This window comes from Coloeus monedula (assembly GCF_965178545.1).
Source record: "Coloeus monedula genome assembly, chromosome: 2".
Lineage (NCBI taxonomy): Eukaryota > Metazoa > Chordata > Aves > Passeriformes > Corvidae > Coloeus > Coloeus monedula.
In genome coordinates this window covers 83,748,772-83,773,021 of record NC_138782.1, presented here as the reverse complement: position 1 = coordinate 83,773,021, position 24,250 = coordinate 83,748,772, and the positions used below count along the sequence as shown (strand labels likewise).

The 24,250-nt window shown below is 39.2% G+C and overlaps 1 protein-coding gene across 2 annotated transcripts in view; it reads left to right on the top strand.

Moving 5' to 3' along the window:
- Positions 1 to 22,303, top strand: part of ZNF292 (zinc finger protein 292) — a 62,842-nt gene extending 40,539 nt beyond the window's left edge. The window contains exons 5-8 of one of the 2 annotated variants that reach the window (XM_082302786.1): positions 6,001 to 6,203; positions 8,955 to 9,091; positions 10,282 to 10,423; positions 12,176 to 22,303. In XM_082302786.1, coding sequence (XP_082158912.1) covers positions 6,001 to 6,203; positions 8,955 to 9,091; positions 10,282 to 10,423; positions 12,176 to 19,348 — 7,655 coding nt within the window. In that variant the 3' untranslated portion in view covers positions 19,349 to 22,303. The remainder of the gene's footprint in view (positions 1 to 6,000; positions 6,204 to 8,954; positions 9,092 to 10,281; positions 10,424 to 12,175) is intronic. The other variant, XM_082302787.1, reaches the window with a different exon arrangement.
- The last annotated feature ends 1,947 nt before the right edge of the window (positions 22,304 to 24,250 follow it).

The window sequence follows — 24,250 nt, the reverse complement described above, 5'->3', positions numbered from 1 at the left end:
TTGTCGTTTGTGACTGTGCTTGTTCCCACAGTGCTAGTCTGTATGGAAGACTAGCCTGGAAATGAGTATTTGGATTCCTAATTAGCTGAGGAATGTGGTTTTTTCTTGTTCTTGACTGGCGACTCCAAAGATAATTTATTTGCTGCAACTGGATCATCTTTGGTTGTCATTTTTGGGCCTCCTCAGTGGACATCTGAATTTGATAGCATTATATGTGACTCCCATCTGAGAGGTTTCTTGAGGAACTCCTTTTGAGTTTCCTGGGTCTGGATCAATCTACATTAATTTAAGAGCACTCAGGCAATCTTCCACTCAAGCAGTTCAGTGCTGAAAGGACAGATCATTCCCCCAGCTCCTCGTGTCTTGTTGTTTCTTGCCTCTGTCCCTTGTCTTTACTCAGCAGGACACACAACAATTATGTGACTAGGTCTGGAACTTCCAGATTCGAATTCTGATTCCTCAGCAGTATTCCTCTTACAAGTGTGCTCAGGAGCTGTAAACTACTTGCTTGTTCACATCAATTTTCTTCTTTTTCCACCTAAACCTGTTTCCTGTGTCTTTAAAGAATGTCTTATCAAATTTGGAGTTTTGTCTGTGTATCATTGTGGACATTTTAGACTTGAAAGATCACCCAAAATTACATAATCTTATTGAGTCGTGAGGATAGCAAAGTACCAGTCTTCTCAAATAGTATTTCAGAGATACACTGGTGTCATTCTTTGCTGTGGAGCACAGCTCCACCAGTTTCCATCACCTCAAATGCTGGGGACAACTAGTCAGTACTGAAGCAGAAAGAAGTCTGGAAAGGTATTATATGAAAATAAGATCTCCTATCCACATCATTAAATTCAAGAAGACACTATTAGCTGTAATTGCTGACTAGGCTGGAAGTAAATGGTTCACCTGCTGTAGCACTCATCAGCTGTTTCCATACTGCTATTGGACACTGCATTGCATTGCATTTGTATGGTGACCTGCATGACTTCTTTTCTTCTCAAGATTGCATATGATAGACAAGAAGCACTTGTATTTGGAGAGAGGAATTTTCCACATTTCTCCACTTCATTAATTGGTTACAGAAGGAAACCTTAGTAAGGTTGTCTTAATTTTCTCACATCATAGTGGGTCTTCTGTCTTACTGGCCTCCTCCTGAACTACCAGATAGCTTAATGTGAGATCAGGACTGATATTAATCTAGAATTGAAGCTGATCTGAATTAATGACAACTGAAAATTAAGTTTCCTGAAAGTTGAAGTGTTTGGGGTTATGCAATAGCCTATACAGTCTTAAAACACTGCACTTCTATCCTCAGTTTCTGTCAATGTGGCTTGTGCTCTTCAGCATGATCCTGCTTTTCCATCCTCGAGGTTATTATTTTCTTGTAGTGATGGTATAATCCTTCAAGTGGTTACTGGTATCTCCTCAGTTGGTACTGAGGGTGAGTGGAGGAACTGTCTAGAGGAAAAGGATAACCCTACGAAAAGCCAGGCTGCTGCTGCTTTTTTGGTATCTAATTCTAATTATCCTCAGAGATTTAAACCTGGATGCCAAGAGTTAGGTTCTTGCATTTTTCATAAGTTTAAATGTAGTAGGGAGGCATCTAAAGAATATGTCACTGAAAAGAGGATCCAGATACAACCATCATTATCCAGAGATTGTCAAGGTGGATAACAGGCAGGATTTAACAGCCAGCGTGGAACTATTTTCAGTAATTAGAGCACCTGTCACCAGAAGCTGAGTGATACCAGCAGCCTCAGTTTTGAGAGGAGAAAAAAAATAGTGTTTTCCTCCTGGGTATATTCAAAGCAGCCATCTGGAACTTCTTTTACCCTTTCTCCAGACACTATGCCACTACAGAAGCATCCAGGATTGATGCTGCATTCAGCAGAATTGTGCTGAGACGTTGTTTGCATGAAGGATTCTGAGTCTCAGCTCCTGGTAGATATGGAAAGCATCGAGTCAGTTCAGAGTCACCCATAGTGTGAATGCACATGTGGACTAAACACTTGAAGATGACTAAAGAGGTGTCATGGTTCAACCCCAGCCAGCAGCCAAGCCCCACTCAGCCACTCACTCACTCCCCCACCTGCAGCATCGAGGAGAGAATAGGAAGGGTAAAGGTAGAAAACTCAAAAGTTGAGATAGAGACAGTTCCATAGGGAAAGCAAAAGCCAGGCACACAAGCAAAGCAAGGAATGAATTCAGTGCTTCCCCTGGGCGAGTGGGTGTTCAGCCATCTCCAGGAGAGCAGGGCCCCATCACACCTAACGGTGGCTTGGGAAGACAAACGCCATCACTGCAAGCGTTGGCCCCATTCCTCCTTCTTCCCCTGCCTTCTATCCATGATGCCACATGGTCTGGAATGTCCCTTTGGTCAGTTTGGGTCACCTGTCCCGGCTGTGTCTCCTCCCAACCTCGCAAGCACCCCCAGGCTCCTCCCCAGCGTGGCAGCACAAAAATCAGAAAAGGCCTTGGCTGTCTGTAAGTCCTGCTCAGCAATAACAAAAACATCTCCACATTATTATCACTGTGTTCAAAACAAATCCAAAACACAGCCCCCTACCAGCCACTGCGAAGAAAATTAACCCTACCCCAGCCAGACCCAGTACAGTAGTTTCCTGACTAGCAACTGAAGTTCTTTGAGATGGTTTGTCCGTGTGTATATTCACCTCCTGGCTTCATCCTCCTTGGCCAAAGCAAGGTTGATAAGATGTGAAGGTCTGTGGTAGATAAATCTGTGCCTACCCTACATCTGATGAAGGGTCTGGTAGTAGGATTATGAGTGCTTTGTAAGGCAGATACTCTTTGTGCTCTTCAAGTCTTCTAGTCAGCTAAAACATGGCATTAATGTGGACTGTCTTCCACAGGGAACCTGTTACTGCTTGGAGCTTATTCCTGCACTTGTGTGCCGCTAATCTATGGATTATGTTTTCTCTGGTTTAATCCATGTATGGTATGAGCAATACCTGTAATAAAAGTTCATAGTCCTTCTTGTGAACTTGGCATGGAATTACTTGGTAGTAGGACCTGACATGCCAGCTGTTGGACTCAAGGGGATAACAGGGAAACTGTCTGAAAAGGTTAGATCCCAGTCTGTCCAAGTTAATTTGCTAGCCTTAGTAGATTGTAGTACCACCTGTCAGACGTTATCTGCACATCTTTGTTTTCTCTCATATTCTGTAATTTTATATGAATTTTGCACATGCCTTGCACAAACATGTTTATGAATTTTAATGGATGAGGGAGCATTGCACAAAAATGACATTTAGTAATTTTTCCAAGAGTCATTCCCATTAAATATGTCAAGTTTTATGCTCATAGGGGTTAAGTGACTTGTTCTAGATGAGCACTTGTGTCTCAAAGCATTTTTATGAATTACAATTGTTGTGGTAAACTAAAAATTTGTCCACAATAACTTTTGAAATGGGTATTGCATGATAAAATATATTTATAAAATATTTAAAAACAAACAAAATCTCCCTCAATAACCTCAAAATCTTATCCTTAAGACTGTTCCCCACCATAAACTTAGTCCTGTAACTTCAGTGCTGGGTTTTGTCTTAAAATGTCAGCTATAGTTCAGTTACAAAATAAATGTAATTTAAATTCATGTTTTGAATGAGCTTTCAGATGCTAAACGTAATGGTTATTATCACTGGGATTAGAATAAAGGCTTAAGAGCTAATATGTAGCTCTAACCCTGAGGTCTTCCTGTGTCTTGTTGAGAAGATAACAGAAAATGTGCTGATGCTTATGCAAGGTAGGCTGGCTGAAGCAGTAAACACCAAAGGAAGGGGATTACTGAGAACTAGCAGATAGAACATAGTGTTTACAATATTAAATGCAGCAATTACAGTAATAAATCAGAGTGAAACATCTTGGGTTACCAATATATCTTAAAGTCTAAGGTCTTCCTGTATCTTGTTACAGAAATAAGGTAAAATGTTCCGATGTTATTCCACGCAGACTATCCAGGACTAAATGTGAGCGAAGGATTATTGGTACCTGGTGGAGGAAGAGCAAGGCTAGACTATTGAATGTGGTTAGTCACAGGGTCATTTGTGGGTTGGCAGGAGTAAGAACGTTTTTTATAATGCATGGGTAATGACATTAAAGGAACATTTATGTGCTGCTAAGAATGTCCCCTAATAAATACAAAAAATGTTTACTGTCTACCAATTGTCGGTTAGTGTACTCTGGTTTTCCTTTGTTCCTACATAAATACAAATCTGGTCATAGCTTCATCATCATGAGGAGAGGAAGAAGGAGCTCATTTGATTTGAATGTTCTTACACATCAGTTAGCCATTGCTGATCATGTGTAACAAGGTACAAGGATATGTATGAATAAACAACTGAGAAGTTGGTTGAAATGATAATTCAACCATAAATCTGAAAATGCGTGAAAGATAATGATGGGGTCTAACAGTCCCAGTTTCTGGAAAAGGAAGTATTTTTTGCCCTAAAGTCTTGTGCACTCAAGTGGTAAAGAAAATGGTTGACCTGATTGATTTCAAGATGGACTTTTAGTAATGTTCCGTATAAGCAGCTAGAAGAAGGAGAAATCATGAAATAAAGACAGTAGTGAATCAAACTAAATGAGATAGGAAGATACAAAAAATAAAATGAGATGAGCTTTTTTCTTCCATCAAACCTCATGTTTCATATTCTAATAGTACAGATATTAGAGAGAGAATTCATTTTTTACATGTTGAAAGTACTTACTTCATCAAGACGAATCAGGACTTGAAAAGTCAAGAAAATATAAATTAAGTGAATGGGCAGCATGATTCAGGTGAAATTCAGGACAAGTAAATTGAAAGGAATATAATGAAAGTTCCTACCAGGTGTGTCAGAAAGTGAGTACTGCAGATGATCACAAGGTTTTGGGAAGGGGTGATGAAAATACTCAAAACTGGAAAAAATCACATTTAGAAAGGATCAAGATTTTATTCTTAACACTGAAAGCATATAATTTATCTGCTGGTTTTCACAAAAGAAACAAAAAACAGTAGAAAAAGTCTGCTGTTTTTAAAAGATGTGAGAATGTATTATTAAAGTGAGGGTAATTGAAAACCAAATTATTTTTTAATGCAGTATATATCTATCTTGTGGAAACAGGGAGGTGTTAATGTCAAAAGGATTAAACAAAATTGATTGTCTATGTGTCTAGTTTTTATAACTGACTTTAAATATTCTGTAGGTAGTACTAAACCTCATGCTTCAAAGCTGAAACAATTTTGATCTTGAAGATCTGGATGAGACCTGAGATATATATTTAAGAATCGGAACATTAATCCATGTTCCTCCTTTTTGTAGGATTCTTATGCCTTCCAATGAGGCACCTAGAGTTGGGTGCTTAGTGTAGACTACACAGTTTAACTCTGGTGGGAGCATATCTGAAAAATACAGTTCAATACCCACCTCTTTTGAGTTTTAGACTATGCACAGTCAAATGTAAGATAAGCCTCTTTTTTCAAAAAAGGAAACTTATTTGGTTGAAGAACTTTGAAGTGTTTGACTGTATACTATGTGTGTATAATATGAAACATTTCACACCAATAAAAACAGGTTCAGAAACTTCTGTGCTTGTCACATAAATCTTTTAATAGCAAGATCTTTAAAAGGCAACTGTTAGCGAAGGCATAGCACAAATGTTCAAAGGATGTGAGAGCAGTGGCTTTGTGTTGTCTTTCTGTAGAACTATAATTAAATGGTATCTAAATATTTTAATATTTATATGGTCTCTCAGTCTGTTTCGTGTGCAGCTGTTTTGCCAAGAAATTAGAATTAATTAAAACCTGCAAGTATATAAAAGGTCTGTGACAGGGAGCTTTTATGATAAAGTACAGTTCACCAAGAAGCTTTTCCTCATCTTTGCTTCGTATCTTTTGTATCTATTTTGATTTGTGTAAATTTTAGGAGTCAACCATGACTGAGTAAATGCCATCTGTTAGCTCTGTAACATGCATATAATGTTTTGGCTTTTTTTTTTCTGAAGTGAATGAATTTTTAGTATCCGAAGGCCCTGTCCTGCTGGATATGCGTATTAAGCACCTAATGAAAGCAAAGGAATTAACACAAGCTACTGCCCTGGCAAAACTCTGCTCTGACCATCCAGAAATCAGTGCAAAAGGCAATTTCAAACAAACCTACCTGGTCTGTCTTTGTTCAGGATCACCAAATGAAAAGCTAATGGAAGAAGTAAGTAAATAATGAAGAATTTTTTTTCTTAGACTTTTTTCTTTAATGATAGTAAAGTCACTAATCATAAGCTGGTGTTCTGTAAAAGAGGTTTTTCTTTTAAAATGTGATCTAAAATATTTTTGGTATTCTTTTTTTTCTTTTCATTCAAGTCACTTTTAAGCTGAGTAGTAATGACTCAAAACACTGATGAAAGTGTCTTACTAGGTCATTAGTGGGCATTTTCTGGCTGTGCCACAACTTTGTGTTTGATTTTGTGTGAAGTATTTTAAAACTCTGCCTCAGATCTCATTAGTAAAGTGAAGTTAATCATTTTCCCATTCTTATTACTTTAACTATATTGCTTTTCATGCATACCTAGTACATAGAATGGGGCCCTTTAGATGCTACTTGCAGTTCAAAGAATAAATGTAACTTAACCCAAATGCCTGGGTGCAACTGAAGGTGAAATCAGGTATTTGATCTGGTTTGTAATATAAAATCCTTCTAATTTAAATACAGAAGTCAGAGAGGAGATGGCAGCTTTGCTCTTTTGTATTCTTTCAGGTGGCATCTTAATTTCTCATCCCACTCCAGAGTTTTAGCTGAGCTTTTTTCCTTCTTGAAGGAAAACTAACTGCAAATGTCACTTCTCTTGTCTGCCTGTGTCTCTCTGCTGTCTTTTTGTTGCTGTCACCTTTTTATGTTAAATATTAAGCATATTGCAATTGAACCTAAAGGGATAAGAGCTGTGCACTGATTAGAGCTGGAAAAGTTTCCTACCCTAGGTGTAGACTAAATTCTAAGATGACAGCTTCTCACCAAGGATGTTCTTCAGATACTCAGTAGAATTGGATCAGTCTTGGTTTCCCAGCTCTGGCTGCCGCAGACCCTGTCAGAACAGGCTCAGGAGGGGCTGACAGGGCTGTGCAATCTTATCTTTGTTTGCTGGAGACATACAATGGAACTTGGAATTTATGACCCTGCAAATAGGCTTCCTTCATTACTCAGCCCCCACACAGAATGGGCTCATTCAATGAATGAACCGTGAATCCCCTGGACAAAAGGAATGGGTTAGGCTTGTTTCTTTGGATGCCATAACATACAGATAAGTTCAGACTGGGCTATCAGAGAGAACCTAATTCAGGTATTTCTGAGCTTCAGATTGCTTAGATTTGCAGCTTCAGCTGCAGCACTCTTTGCAGTATTGCTAACCATTTTGGAAAGATGATGTATTACCAAGAGAAGGCAGGTAAGTTTTAGCATGTCAAGGTGGACTTAGGAACTGAGGAGGAGAGTCATTTTGTAGTGTGAGAACAGTAAGGAAATAGAGGAAAAAAAGAAGTATATTATTGGTGTGGAAATTTTTGTATCCATTCAGAATGGGCAGGAAAGTAACATTTGAGCTCATTTTCAGCTTGGATTAGTCTAATAGTTTCCTTCAATAATGTGAAGAATTCAGACCTGCAGTATGTGAAATGCTAGACTGACAAACTTGATGGCTGGACTTACACAAACCTTTGCTGGAAACAGGGTCCATTAGGAAGTGGGAGAGGCTGGAAAAGCTTTTTATGGAAAAAAAGTTCCCTTTAAGCTTTTAATTGATAGTCCTTGTCTGAGATGGGGCACTGAGCAAAGCAGAACTTCAGTCTAAATTGCTATTACAGTTACACTGTTCCACGTTTGAGAAGTATAGTTTTCTTTAGAAGATGACTTTGAGGCTATTAAACCTCAAATGACATTCAGTGAAAGGCTGTTGGTATATTTACAAAGTGTCAATTTAGAGGTGTAAAAATAAGTAGTTGTGCTATTCAGAATTGTAGTTTGATCGCTGGAGACCGTGGTGCCCAACCCAGCTGTGCTGCTGCCTCACCGGGAGTGCCAGACCAGCTGGGTGTTTGGGTGAGCACTTCTGTCTCTTGCTTTGGGTGGTCTTGTGATTCTTCAAGAGAGACTTCCAACAGTGCTGTTGTCATAGTCAAGCTATTCTTCAACTGCTGGTGTCAAAGAATAAGTACCAGCATGTCCTGCCAGATGCACTAATTGATGTAATCAAACCAGTCTGCTGAGAATCAAAGTAGACAGTAGTAGTTACAGCAAGTGCAGTGATTCAGTACAGCTGTCTAGGAGTACTGGGCAACTGTGATTTTTCCTTTGATTTGCCACAAAACTAAGTACTTCCATTAGTACTTGAACAAATAAATTCTGTTGTACAGACTGTAGTATTCTTCTAGAACAGCATTCAGGTGACCTGCTTCTTACTGTACAGCTTTCCTTTTCTTCATATCTTCCATTTTTTAAAAAGTACTAGAACATTCATGTTAAACCTCAGATTCATAAAGCACCCAGCTTGTTGTATTAAAGCAGTAGTAACATCAGTGACAAGAAAACTGAATTAAAATTCCAGGTAATTTTCTTTTTTGTGTTAAGCTGTAATTTAAAGTTATAAGTCTGCATATCACTATTATCATATGTATGTGATATATATGAATAATTAATGTACTATAAAATTCTTAGGTGACTGGGACACTAGATACAAATAAGTCATATGTCGAAGAAACAAGTTTATATTCACTTTAATAAAACAGTCTGGTGGCATAATGAGTTTTGATGCTGCCTAGAAATGTACTGATTTGCTTTCAAGCTCATCTCTATCCAACTGTTAAATTAAAGTTCTGAATTGTTGTCTTCTTGCAAAGGCTAATGTGACTGTATGTCTGAAAATGAAACCACTTTCTTAGTCTGGTTCTGCTTCTCTTTCTTCCCTTCTAGATTGCAGAAGTAGATTGCAAAGATGCTCTAGAAATGATCTGTAACCTTGAATCTGATGGAGATGAAAAAAGCGCTCTGATCCTGTGTGCAGCATTTCTGTCTCGCCAGCTGCAGCAAGGGGAGATGTACTGTGCCTGGTGAGTTTGAATCTCATCTGAGAACAAAAACTTAGTCTGGGGAAGATACATAAGCCATAAGTTAACTTTCTTTAGCTGATAAAATCTGTGAGCTAAACAGAAAGGAGATAAGACTCTTGGAAAGCTAAAAATGAAAAGAAGTGGATTTTGCAAGATAAGCATCCATTACATGAATTTGAAGGTTGTATGTATGATGAGGCAAATACCAATAGCTGGTCAATAATTTTTCTGTAGAAATAAGAAATTTAATATCTGCAGGCAACTGGTCAGCATTATGTCAGCATTTAATGTGTAAGTACTGTTCCTTCTGTCCTGGAATAACACAGTGTTTCTTTTTCTAACAAACTTACAAAGGAAGCAGCTTTTTACTACTAGTACTATAACCACAGTAATAAGGTAGATGAAGATACTGTTTAGGGCTTGCTTTCATTAATGTGGGAACAAATAACTGGTCTTTGTTGGCAGATATTTGAGCTGTTAGGGTTTGAATTTCCTTCTGCTAACTAGCAAACCTGTACAATTCCTGAAGAATTTGCTTTGTTTGTGCATCTCTGTTTCATGTGCAGCAGCAGGAGAAAACTGGTAATGCAGGATTTTGCTTTAAGAGATTCTGCTAAAGTTTTGGGGGTTACAGCATTCCACAAGGTACTAGTACTCTTGGTTATTCTCACCTAAGGACGAATGAACAAGTGAGATAATGTAGATACTGTGATACTGTTTGGCTTTGGGGGTTAATTTCTCACTAAATCACAGTCATATTCAGCTCTTAAAGCAGAGCAGCTTTAGAAAAAGTGGTATCTACCACAGAGAAAAGCCAATTTTCTATAGCTGTTAGTAATTACTAAGAGTTCAGAAGTGTACAGTTCCAGTCTGTGAATAGTAAACTACTGTGCAAGACTTTCTTTTTTTCAAGACCGCATTGTGAGTAAATATGTAGCATAAATTGTGATAATACTGGTTTTATTCTGAACTGTCCTTCTGGAATTGAGTCATTGTCATAATTTTGAAATTTAGATACTTAATAGTATGGGTATTTTAATAAAAGCTTTTCTCTCTAAGATAAGGTGTGAATAAATTTCAGATTTTTTCCTCTCCCAAAGACAAAATGGAAACTGTTCTTAGCCTTGCATTTCTTGTGATCAGATTAGTGGTTGCATTGATGGCCCTGAAATATTGTTCTCTTGTTCTAGGGAACTGACTCTTTTCTGGAGTAAACTGCAGCAAAGGGTAGAGCCTTCTATTCAAGTGTATCTAGAGAGATGTCGTCAACTTTCTGTGTTAACTAAGACTGTTTATCACATTTTCTTCTTGATTAAAGTTATTAATTCAGAGGTAAGGATACTCCTGGAAGAATATTTTTGGCACTTTTAATGGAAATGTAATCAGGAAAATTTATGAAAGCTTCTTCAACATCCTGTCTTTCTGTGTAGCATCAGTTTTGGGGCAATCCTGACTGGTTTCAGGAAAGGCCATAGCAACTTCCTTCTTGCAGGTACATTATTAGTTGATTCATTTTGAATCATTAAAACTTTGTTTCCTTTGGAAAAAAAGAGTGGGGTTAAACAGAAAAGCTGGATGCCACAACTGAGATGAAGAAAACACTAAAGGTGAGGTTATAACCTCTAGGTTTGCCCATGCCCTCTAAATGTGGTATTTTCTGTAAGCAGGCCCTAACATTCCTCACCATTATTTTCCATATTTCAAAAATTACAGAAAATGGAGAGGTTAGGCTTATGAAGAAAGGAAATGAAAGATGTATATTAATATAAAAGGAAAGGAAAACTACAGGAAGTTTAGAAAATAAAAAAGAAACTATACCAAAGAAACCCCAAAACAACAACCCAAAACCTTTTGAATTGCCACTTAGGAATGCAGTTTATTTTGATAAATGAAATACTTGTCATTTGTGGGCTTAGATCCAATGTTGTTTAAAACCCTGCTCATCTCTCTCAGCTAACCTTGTCATCTAATTTTCTTAGTTTCTTTAGTAGTTGCAATATTTAATACTGATAGCTAAATTGAGCTCTTACGAAGATTTCTGTAAGTTGGGATATTCATTCTAAGCATAAAAATTCCTGTTTTCCTTTTTCAGTGTTCTTGTATGGCTCATCATGGGCTTCTAAATTTAAAGATTCTTCCCCACTCCAATCCCCCCCAAAAGACCTGAAGTAGGATTGGAATTAAGAGAGGGGGAGGAAAATAACTTTCACAGAGTGCTGTGATATTAAGATCTCTGCCTGCTCCATGCCATATTGATTTTTCTCCAGTGAGCATTTGATCATGTAATTGTTGGCAGAAATTGGAGACCATGCAGGTAGTAGACTTGTACATTCATAAATTTGCTGGACTTTATTCTCATGTATGCCACAGCCTCTCTTGTGCATCCCTGGCAGCACAAAGAGCTTGTAAGGTGGATGTAAATGTAAATGGTGTTGCCTTAGGGTATGAATGAGTAAAGACCACATGACCTTTAAACATTCAAATGATGGAACATTTAACAAAACTTAACTATACTTACTGCTTTCAGTTGGACTGAAGCCGTGTGTTCAGTTGAGGTCAGTTGATTTTGAGGTGACATGGTTTTTTTTTAAATAATAACCTTTTACCTTAACTGATCTTCGAATTACAGATCTTTCTGAAGATCACGTTTTTCTTTAACTGCAGCAATTTTTACTGTTTGAACTCTACCCAGTGTTAAGCTGATGTTTCATAGGAGCTCATCTCAAATACCTGTGGCACAACTGACAGGCTTTATTCCAAGGAAAAGGCTCAATATTGCTCTAATATAAACCAAACACCTCTAACATACAGTCCCACAATCCTCAAACTAGACAGAACAGACAATTAATTTGTCTTTTTAGTTGTATGTAAACTTCCACATTTTTTTAGTAGCATGAAAACAAATTATGCAACCTAAGGAATAGCATCTGAAGAAAATCCATTATGTTTCTTAAGGTAAAAAGTATTACTGTGAACCCCAGGTGCATTTTTTCTGACAGTGAGGATTGAATAATGACATATTTTACTTAAAAGTATAGAAAGAGTTAGATAAGCTGACTTACTAAAATTAGTCTTGCTTTACAGATTGATGGTGCTGGACTTGCAACCTGCATTGAACTGTGTGTGAAAGCACTGCGCTTGGAATCCAGTGAAAATGCGGATGTCAAGATATCTATTTGCAAGACTATCTCTTGCTTGCTCCCAGATGATTTGGAGGTCAAACGTGCTTGTCAGCTGAGCGAATTTCTTCTGGAACCCACTGTGGATGCGTATTATGCTGTTGAAATGCTATATAATCAGCCTGACCAGAAGTATGATGAAGAAAATCTTCCAATACCAAATTCTTTGCGCTGTGAGCTCTTACTTGTACTGAAAACTCAGTGGCCTTTTGATCCAGAGTTCTGGGACTGGAAAACTCTAAAGCGTCAGTGTCTGGCACTTATGGGAGAGGAGGCATCCATCGTGTCATCCATAGATGAACTAAACGATAGTGAAGTTTATGAGAAGGTTGAGGATGGCCAAGAAGATAGTAAAGACACTTCTCTGAATGGGCTCGCTGGCATTGATGAGGCTACGAGCCTTCTTAGGGGTATCAGAGATGAAAAGCAGAAAAAGAGAGAAATCAAAAAACTCAGAGAGAGGGGGTTCATATCAGCTAGATTTAGGAACTGGCAAGCTTACATGCAGTATTGTGTGTTATGCGACAAAGAATTTCTAGGTCATAGAATAGTTAGACATGCACAAAAACATTATAAGGATGGAATTTACAGTTGCCCTATTTGTGCCCAAAATTTTAATTCTAAAGAAAACTTTGTTCCCCATGTAACTTTGCATGTGAAAAAATCTAGCAAAGAGAGATTGGCTGCTATGAAACCACTGAGGAGACTGGGAAGACCTCCTAAAATAGCAACTGCCAATGAGAATCAGAAAACTAATTCTGTATCCAAACAGGAGCAGCGACCCATCAAGAAGAACAGTCTCTATTCAACAGACTTCATTGTGTTTAATGATAACGATGGCTCAGATGATGAAAACGATGACAAAGATAAACCTTACATACCTGAGATAGTGCCAGTTCAAAAGCCACCCCCTGTTAATGAATTCACCTGCCCTGTAACACTTTGTCAAAAAGGCTTTAAATATTTTAAAAATCTAATAGCACATGCAAAGGGCCATAAAGATAATGAAGAAGCTAAACGTTTTCTTGAAATGCAGAGCAAAAAAGTGATTTGCCAGTACTGTAGACGACATTTTGTAAGTGTTACTCACCTGAATGATCATTTACAAATGCACTGTGGCAGCAAGCCTTATATCTGCATACAGATGAAATGTAAGGCTGGCTTTAACAGTTATGCTGAACTGCTGACCCATAGGAGAGAGCATCAAGTCTTCAGAGCTAAGTGTATGTTTCCCAAATGTGGCAGAGTGTTTTCTGAAGCCTATTTACTCTATGATCACGAAGCACAACACTATAATACCTATACCTGCAGAGTCACGGGCTGTGGGAAGGTGTACCGCTCACAGAATGAACTGGAAAAGCATGTTGAGGACCACAACAAGCAGCCTGAAAAAGAAGAGCAGCCTGAAAACCAAACTAATCAGCCTGATCTTAGTCTGCCTTCTAAAACTAATGAAAGTACTGATGGAGTTGCAGTTAAAGAGGAATTGACATCTCCAGCTGAAAACCGAAGTAGTTTCATTGAAGGAGAAAATGTCTGGACCCAAATCAAAGCAGAACCAGTTGGGAATGAAAGTGTAAATGCATCAGTGAGTGTACTGCAGCAAAGCAATTCCCTGTCTAATGCTGGTTCAGAGCAGTCTCCTATGGGTTCAGTGAAGACAGAAGAGACAGTTCCAGCAGGCAGCATTAAGCTGTCTGTTGTTAACCAGAAGATCCGAGATAACTTTGTAAAAAGAGGTAAATTGGCTGCTACTGCCAGTAAAGTAGATACTACTAAACCTGGGGTCCAGCAGTTGTGCCCATCAGTTGACTCTTGTCCTCCAGTTTTCCAAGAGAGAAAGGAAGAAGACTGTCTCAGTCAGACTCAGAATATTCAAACTGTTTCTGTGACCTCAGACACATTAAAACCAGAAGCCCTTGAATCAAAAAACTTAGAAAGACAAGTGAGCATTGTAAATCCATTCAGCATGCAGAATCAGACAGGATATCGAAACGGTGTACCCATTTCCAAACTTGAAATTGAAGACAGTATTAAAGCTGCAGCTAATCTATATAACCTGCCTTTAAAAACTTTAGAAAGTATTACGTTTATTCCATCACAGCCTAACATAAATAGCTCTTTAGTTCCAGCTGTGTCACCAGCAGCCCCAATTCAGAAATTTAATTGTCAGGTTGAGGGGTGTACTCGAACATACAATTCATCACAGAGCATTGGCAAACACATGAAGGCAGCACACCCTGATGAATATGCTGCTTTTAAAATGCAGCGTAAAAATAAGAAACCACGAAAATCCAGCAATCTGCAAAATGTGCCGAATGATGGGAAGATTGTATATCTTATGCCATCACAAGTGGGCAATCCCAGTGGTGCTGCTTTTACTGCACAGAACAAATCAAATTTGAATCCCACCTGTTCCAGTCAAGTGCAACATGTCTCAAGTACTCTTTTCCCAACCCACGTAGAAAATTTGGCGAATCCTATGTTGCCTATAGTGGAAAGTGTCATAAATCCAAATTTGTCTACTCGTATTAAAAGTGAGCCTGAGAGTGTTTTATGTTCACAAATGGAAAATCTGTCTGCTGCAACCTTGCCTTCCCAGTTGGATGATCTGGCAAAAACAGTTATGCCTCTGAATATTGATGGTGGTTCAGATCCTTTTCTTCCTTTGCCTGCAGAAAATGGTCCAATGTCTCTCTTTCCTTCATCAGCAGAGAATCCTCCAAATTCAGTCTTCTCACAACTGGAAAATAACACAAATAGCTTTTCTTTGCAACTAGAAGGAAACACTAGTTCTGCTTTCCCAAAAGAGGAAAGTGTTGATCAAATGTTTCCCTCACGATTGAGTAATGAAAGTAACTTCAGTGAAACTAGTTCTCAACATCCAGCTTCAGAAAAGGTGAAAAAAGATCGTGGCAGGGGCTCAAATGGGAAAGAAAGGAAGCCAAAACATAACAAGCGGGCAAAGTGGCCAGCAATAATTAGAGATGGCAAATTTATCTGTAGTAGGTGTTTCAGAGTTTTTACTAATCCTAGATCACTTGGTGGTCACTTATCGAAGAGGTCTTATTGTAAGCCTCTTGAAGGATCAGAAATTTCTCCAGAAGCTCTGCAGGCTAATGGACAATCTTTGCTTGCCAGTATGATTCTTTCTTCGAATTCATTGAACTTGCAGCAACCCCAGGAGTCTGCCTTCAATCCAGAGACGTGTTTTAAAGATCCATCGTTCCTCCAGATACTTGCAGCTGAAAATCGTTCCACACTGCAGACTATGTTTCCACGGGCAAATGTGACTAACTTTAATACCAGCGGGAATGAGGAAGGTAATCAAATTATAAAACAAGCCTTGGAAACTGCAGGCATCCCGAGTACCTTTGATAACACAGAAGTACTTCCACGTGTGGTTACAACAAGTTGTGTCTCTGGTACAACTCAGATAAACACAGCTGTTCTCCCCAACTCGGCTGCGCCCCCTCTGCTGCAGACAGTCTGTAACCCCAGTACCCTGCTGACAGACCAAAACAGGACCCTCAATGCCAAAATTCCTCCACTAAACGAATGCAAGAGTTTGCCTGTTTTTGCAACAGAGGACTTAATGCTAAAGACCATTGAAAATGGCTTGTGTCCTAGCTCATATTCTAACACTGTTGCAGCAGCACAAAACTTTGCAGGGAACAGTTCACGAGCTTCAGTTATAAGTAGTCCCAAGAATTCGGGATCAAGCAACTTGAATAAGAAGGGAACCAGCTCTTCAAAGAGGAAGAGAAAAACACCTACACCCCTGGTTGTGCCCAATACATCACAGAAAGTAGCAGTAAATAATGCAGCAGTGATGGGACTTGTAACCAAAAGCACTGAAGGAAACATGCAAATACAGGGAGAAAGTTTTCCGTCCAACTTGCTGGCAAATTGTGGCTCTCAAACGGTGGTGGAAAACCTTGCGCAGAAACTCAGTAATGTTGACAATCAGTTATTCATGGCCAGTATCAAAGAGAATTTTAAAACAAATCTTGAGGCTCATACAGTTCTGCCCCCTTTAACAGTAAAAACTGAAAATGGGGATTCCCAAATGATGGCTGTAAATTCTTGTGTGCAGGCAAATTCAGAAGAACAGATTTCACAAGACAGTGTTATGCAGAACTTTGAAAAAACCCTGGAAATAATTAAAACTGCTATGAATTCACAGATGCTTGAGGTGAAAACTGAAATTCAGGATACTGTTGCTGCTTCAGGACTGAGCTTGCAAGTAACTACTACACAGGCTTCTTCAGAAAGTTCTGCACACAGTGTAAAACTACCCACTACTACACAGTTTGCTGTGCACACAGGGAATGTTACTGCTGCAAAGGGTAGCTCTGCTCAGTCTGAGACATCTCAAAAGGATGATACTCAAATATCAGAAATTTTGGAAGGTTTGCAAAAACTGAAGCTAGAAGATGATTCTGTTGTTCCCATCTCTGAGACTGTTTCTCAGTGTCCTCCAGCAGATAAGCCAGCGCCAGCTGTTCCTGTTTTATCAGTTGAAAACAAACCCCTCATCCAGATATCTCCAGAGGCAAGTAACATTCAGTTTAGTGATAGAGTTAATAAGCCTTTTGTATGTCAGAATCCCGGCTGCAATTACAGTGCTATGACAAAAGATGCATTATTTAAACACTATGGCAAGATCCATCAGTACACTGCAGAAATGATACTAGAAATAAAGAAACATCAACTAAAGTATGCCCCATTCAAATGTGTTGTAGCTACCTGTCCAAAAACATTCACAAGAAACTCTAATCTCCGAGCACACTGTCAGCTTGTACATCATTTTACAACAGAGGAGATGGTAAAATTAAAAATTAAGAGGCCTTATGGCAGAAGATCTCAAAATGAAACTGTAAACACAGTCCCACAGCCTGTTGAAATAAAAACTGTGCAGACACTAGTAATAGAAAACAAAACTGTAGCTCCATTGGTCAAAGAAACTCAGATAAAGGAAGTTGCAGAGCCTGTAAAGGTATTGGAAAAACTTCTACCAGAAAATAATATTCCTGAAATACTGGAAAAACCTCCCCAGGTGGTTTCTGTTCCACTGGAGCAGCATAATGCAGCATCTTTTGATAGTACGCAGGAGCAAGCCAAAGTACGCAAGGCTAGGAAGCACAGGAAGGAGAAAGAGGAGAGGAATGGTAGGAAGCCCGTAACAAAATCTTTGGAGTTTCCCACTAGATACAGCCCATACAGACCTTACCGGTGTGTCCATCAGGGCTGCTTTGCAGCTTTCACAATACAACAAAACCTAATTCTTCATTACCAAGCTGTGCACAAATCAGACCTCCCTGCCCTCTCTCCTGAAGTGGAGGAGGAAAATGAGCAAGGCAAAGAGGAACGTGAGGAGGTGGAAACCAAACCTGCTGTCAGAGAGTTCAGGTGTGAGGTGAGTGACTGCTCTCGTATCTTCCAGGAAGTTACCAGCTTGATACAGCATTATATGAAGCTTCATGACATGACCCCAGAGCAAATTGGAAACATGAAATCAGCCCCAGAGGTGGGAAGGTTTTTTTGTGACCAGTCTCAGTGTAAGTGTTCGTTTACAGCATATCTAAACTACGTTGTGCATCTTGAGACGGATCACAGTGTTAAGATAAAGCCAAACAAAGTAGAAGATGATGGCATGTTCAAGTGTGATTGTGAAGGCTGTGACCGTATTTATGCTACCAGGTCTAACCTCTTGAGGCATATTTTTAACAAACATAATGACAGGCATAAAGATCATCTAATAAGACCCAGGAGACTGACACCAGGCCAGGAAAACATTTCAAGCAAAGCAAATCAGGAGAAACCATTGAAGTCTAAACAGAGAGGACTCAAAAACAGATCAGGAAAAGAAGGCAACAGGCTGTCAGTGAAAACAAAACGAAAGAAAAACTTGAACTTGGAAAACAAAAACTCAAAAGGAATACAGGTTCAGGAAAATAAGGCTTATTCACTAAAACGCGGCAAGTATGTATATTTAATAAAGACCAGAAACGATGCCTTATCAGAATGTACGAGCAGGTTCATAACTCAGTATCCATGTATGATAAAGGGATGTTCTTCCGTAGTCACAAGTGAAAGCAACATAATAAGGCATTATAAATGTCACAAGCTGTCCAAAGCATTTACTTCCCAGCACAGGAATCTTCTTATTGTATCTAAAAAACACTCTGTCTCCCAAGTAAAGGAAGCCTCTTCTGAGCAAGAGGAAACTGATAAAAAGACTGATGTGAAAGAGCCTGAACCGAGTTTGATAGCGAGCAATAATGATTCAAGCACAACTACCTTACCACAAAAGGAAACTGAAAAAGGTGAGAAGGATGAAGTGGATGAACTGACAGAACTATTCATTACTAAACTAATTAATGAGGATTGTTCAACTGCTGAAAATCAAGCAAAAATCTCTTCCAGTGTAAATAGTGATTTGCAGGATACTAGCTCCTGCCCCTCAGAGAAGCAAAAATCAAACAACCTGAAAAGAGCAAATAAAGAGAAAAATGTATCTCAGAGTAAGAGAAAGAAAGCCGAGAAAACAGAGGAAGCACTGCCCAGTGACGTGAGTAGCCTGCACAAGGAGGAAGAGACTGCTGTCGCCATTCAAACGGCCGAAGAGCAACCTGCCACTTTTGACTGGAGCTCGTTCAAGCCAATGGGTTTTGAAGTGTCGTTCCTCAAGTTTCTTGAAGAATCTGCTGTGAAGCAAAAGAAAAACTCTGAAAGAGACTACCATAGCAGCGGAACCAAAAAAGGATCCCATTCGAACTCACGGAAAGCCAGTGAGAAGGCCCCTGTAGCAAGTGATAACGTCACTTGGTCATGTTCTGAAACTGAAACCCTTGTACCATTTGCCAACCCATCACGGCTTCCATGTGGTGATAATGTAAAGATCGTGTTAGACAAGACTCTTAAAGACTGCACTGAGCGTATGCTGAAGCAGCTTCAGGAAATGAAACCTGTTGTCAGTTTGAGAAAGCTTGAAGGACGTTGGGAGGATAATCCAGAGGTTATAGCTGCAAAAGTAATTGTTTTGGGTACTGAGGAAGGGGAATTAAAATACTGAAAACCTAATGTGTTTAACCGTGACCTGTAATAGAATTTATTTTGAATAGGAAGCCATCAAGCATGCTAGTAACTGTGGAGCTCTTTTATTTTGAAGTGATTTAATCTAGCAAAAAACATGACATGAGTCATGTAAATGTTTTATTTGTTTTTTATCCCTATGGGACTTGAAGAACAGAGTAATTGCTTCAGTTTTGTAAATACTTGATCAAGACCTCAGCTTTCTATCAGATTGTCCTTTCCATAAACTAAATCTTTGTGAGTTGTCTGTGATTGGTATCTTTCACCAGGTTACTTCTCATGTATAACAGTTTTCTTTATTTGTAGATACATTTTTTTGTATATATTTATTATTGTAAATCATTTGCTGCCACCAGCAGTCTGTAAGTCTAAACTATTAAATGACACATTTATATTCGGAATTTTAATTTGTAACTAAGTGAGCAAGTTTTTAAAACTGTCCTTTAATCATTTTAAATTAAGAACTTTTGAACTAAAGCTAGCTAAGTCTGCCATATCCAGTTTATTTTGCATAAGACGTTTATTTACAGAAGAAAAGCTGGATAAGATCACATTTCATAGGTTAAACATACTGACACACTCTCATTTTTGTAAATTTTAACATCCAGTATCTATGGATGATATTCATATGTAGTTAACACATAAATATAATAGTTTTCTTATAGCTACATTTTTCATTGCTTTTAATTGGATACAAAGCATTTATGATTCCATAATAAAAATGGAAATGTGAATAAAAATAGTTTGCTACATCAAAGATTTAAAACAATATTTGGTATTAAAGAATCCGTTGTGAATGTGATAGAAAATTAGTAGTGTGGAGCAGTGTATATATTTGAGGTGGTGATTTGTGAAGTAGCCCAGTATTGCCTTAAATAAAAACACATTTCATTTCTTGTTTTATACATGTGATCTTATAAAGGTTATTTTTGTTTCTGTAACTTAGATTGGTGTATAGTTTAATTTTTGTTAAAAAAACAAAACAAAACAAAAAAACTTCAGAAACCGTTTTTGTAAATAGTGGGTTTATAAAACAGATGGTTTATTTTGATAATACCAGTTTGGTATCTATCTATAAAATACACGAGTCCTTATGCCATACCATTAAAAACTAAATAAACAAGGCACTTTCTGAAAGGGAAGTGAGATTGTGATCTTACAGCTAAACTCGGTGGTTGTGCTCTGTTGGTGGCATAGGCTCCCTTTGCGCTCCTCTGCCTCTTGCTGACTGTACGTGGCACCACTCTCACAACCTCTCTTTTCCACACTGGAACGAGCCTCAGAAGCGGTGCTGCTTGTAGTGCCCGGGATCGGAGCAATTCCTCTGTATGCTGCTAACTGAAATGACAGGTATCCCGTTTGTTGAGTAACCAAAAGTGTGAATGCATTGGTGGGAGCTGTCAGTACCCAGGAATCTTCAGTGTTGGTTTTCATGCGTGGTTATGTTTGACTCAGCCAGCTGGATTGTGTGGTACCAAAAACTTTTCTTGGATTATTCTCATTACTGGATGTGACCTACCTTCAGTAATATAAAACAGTCTTTATCTTGGGTGAGATTGGCTTGATTTTTTTTTTTTTTTCTATAAACTTGTCTTGCTGTGTAAAGCTTTGCATTAAATGCTACACTTGATTGCTCGTAAGCTATTCACCTGGAATCTCTGACAGTTTTCCTGAATATCAGTGCAGAGGGCACCTTCCTACAACCAAATGAAGTGACTTGTTGCAAGAGTGAGGATGATGTGTGAAACAGCAGAAAGGCCAACAGCATTTCACCTCGGGCACAGCCCTTGGTTTGCTACATGGTGCTAAATTGCTTACCTTCGCAGAAAGCCTGTGCTTCCATTTGAACAGAGCCCGTCGGCTCCTCTCACTTTCCATCTCTCCCAAATGACTAAACTCATAATTATGCCACGTTAGTAAATGAAAGGTGCAGTCTGAGAATGATAAAACCAAAACAAACCCTTGCATTTTGACTCTAGGAGTGATCATTTTAATCATTACAAGTACACAGTGCCATGTTGTACCTGCCAGAGGCCGCTGGTCCCCCTCGATGGAGCTGCTGTTGGATACCAGCCACGGTGCTTGTAGAGGGAACTTCTGCAGGGGAGAAGAGGGCAGAGATCCTCTGGAGAGGATCCACAGAGCTCGCCTGAATTCTCTTGTTTTCAGCTGTACCTAACCACTGCAGTCCCTGTCAACAGACCTCGCAACTGTTAGTCTTTAGAAGAGTATTTGTGTTGTGTAAGTTGAATAGTTTCAACATTCCCAATGATTGATACTGTATCATTTGCAGTTCTTGGACTGAGAATAGCATACAACTATTTAGCTACGCAGTGCTATACTAGAATGCTATTTTTAAAAAGAGAAAAGGATAAAAAAATCTGATGTCCTAAATACCCAGGAAGTAATTTCTGATTTGGATCTGAATTTCTGAGAATAAAATATTTAATGCTGTCTCATTCCAGTCAATCCAATTAAAGCACGTGCTGTACCCATATAGTTAGTACTTCACGGTACACTTCCTTTTAGGTGGTTACGGACAGCCTGTCCAACAGGTAAGCTAGTATGGGGTTTATTTCCTTTTTAAAAACAAAAGTATTTTGAACTTAAAATGGGGAACCAAAGACAGGGTCTGATTTAAAATGTCACAGACTGCAGAGGGCAGTTGCTTTGTGAAGCCACCTACAAAAACTCCCGAGGAAACGAGTCTGGTATTTGCATTTAGGTGTTTTACCTTGGGTAATACAGAAGGCCTCCCACCCTAGCAGCCGTAGCATGCCTGGATAGGCAGCTTCTCTGGGGCCTGAAGCCACCCCCCTGCCCTGGGGGCTGCGGGGATGGGGCTCCGACGTGGCTGGGCCCAGCTGCACCAGCAGCACTTGAGCCTGCGGGGTGCCCCAAGGGGCCGTCGGCCCCACTGCCCAGTCCTTCTCTGTTTTCTGCCTTTTCTTTCTCCTTCCTCTGGGTCTCTGCCTTCTAGAATTGTCACCCATTAACTGTGGAGCTTTCAAGCAAAGGCGCTTTCTTTTAAGCCCCTTGTTGCCATCAGGAATGTGCTGACTAAAGCAGCAGTTCTTGCTGATGGGGAAGCAACCAAATTGAAGAGTCTGTCTGGGTGCAGAGTTATGGACGGTTTTGTGATTGAAAGACGCCTTTAAATTGACAGCCTCTCTGGTGCTCAGCTATGTTTATAAAGAAATCTGCTATTTTCTGAGCCCTGATTCAGTGTAAATAAGGGTAGTAGGTTTGTCCCCACATGTTTCAGGGTGGTCCTTCTCAGCACGATGGGGGGACTGTGGGTTCTAGAGCACTACACTGGGACATTTGGTCTATAGCTGTTGGATAGAAAGTGAGCAATGCTTGTACAAATAACACTGGAATCAGTTGTTGTGAGGGGAAAGTAGTTGGCTAATTGTTGCAATTAGTTTCTGTGCCAAAGAATTAGGTGGGTGGGGCTCCCACCTGTGTGCAGAGGAGGGAGGGACAGGGGCAGGGACAGGCTATGCTGGGGTTTAGGCTCCCGAGCTGGAGAAGCTCCTGCTCATGGCTTTCTCAGCCCTGCCTGGAGCCTTGGTATGGAGATGATACAATTAAAGGGCTGGGAAATGGGGCCACTGCTACTGGAGAAGGGAGTATAGGGAAGAAACTATCAGCAAAGAGGGAAATATTTTATCTGTGTCTTTTTTTTCAAACCTCTTCGTCCCAAGGCAAGAAGCTTACTTGGGTTTTAAAGAAAATGAGAGTCTATGTAAGACACAGATCTTTCAATGTTTGCAGGGATGTTTTGGAATAGGAATGAGGTAAATATTTTTGTACTAATGTCCATGTGGTGATCATGTTATTTCTCCGCTACAGTATGGGCTCAGATCAGCTTCCTATCAATTGCTTAAATCCTTGTGGAACATAGCACTTGAGTTCAGTTTTTTTAAATGTTGTCTGAGTGACTCAGAAGTTTAGGGACCAAACCTGTAAACTCATTTGAACCAAAAATGTAACGGCAAATGCCATCAGGGGTGCATGGATGAGTGAAACTTAAACTGGAGAACAAAGGCATATAAAAGCGGGGAAAGGGAAGGAGGCAGTAAAAGATGAAATGGTTGCCAAGAGCAGGGGATCAGAAAGCAGATAAATTTGTTTCTGTTCTCTCAGGTTAAGTGATGCTCATTTCCTTTTCATTAGTAGCCCTGTCAAACACTCAAATTTTGCAGGACATGATGTGAAGGCTACTTGGTGATTTGCTGCGAGTGAGTTGGGTTACATGGAGTTGGTCCATAATAATTTTTCAGAATATTTCTCGTGTAAGGTACTCGCTTTGTCAAAACTGAAGTATCCTCCAAGACTCAAAATGTTGATTTTGGAATTTATTTTATCATTTCTTGGCTGTTGGAAGATAGAATTAAAAATAAAACTTTGAATATACATTCCAAAGAATTAGAGTTCTTGTTTGATGGGAAAATTTTTGGTCTAAGTGGTAATCTCTGACCAGCCACAGAGCTTTAGGGGGTGCTCTAAAACCCTTCAAGCTCTGACTTAATATACTTTTTTATTAGAGAGCAGCTAATGCACTAGTTTTATCAGAAACCTGTGTTGGCTAAACTGTGTTTGCTTCTCTTCATTTTCTCTCAAATAAACCTTACTTTAAAAACAATGAATAAATATTTTTTCATTTATGTGCTCTTAAAAAATCTGTCCTCAGTTATTAAACCCCAGATATTTCAGAAGCATTTTTTTTCTTCGATTGTGTCGCCCTCGTCTTAATAAAATGATGCATGAAGGTCCAGACGGGACAAGATAATTTTGGGGTTTGTTCTCAGTTACTTAAGCTGCGGCAGTCGCAGTTTCACAGGGTTCATGGGCAGTGGTTTTGCTTCATGCACCCTTT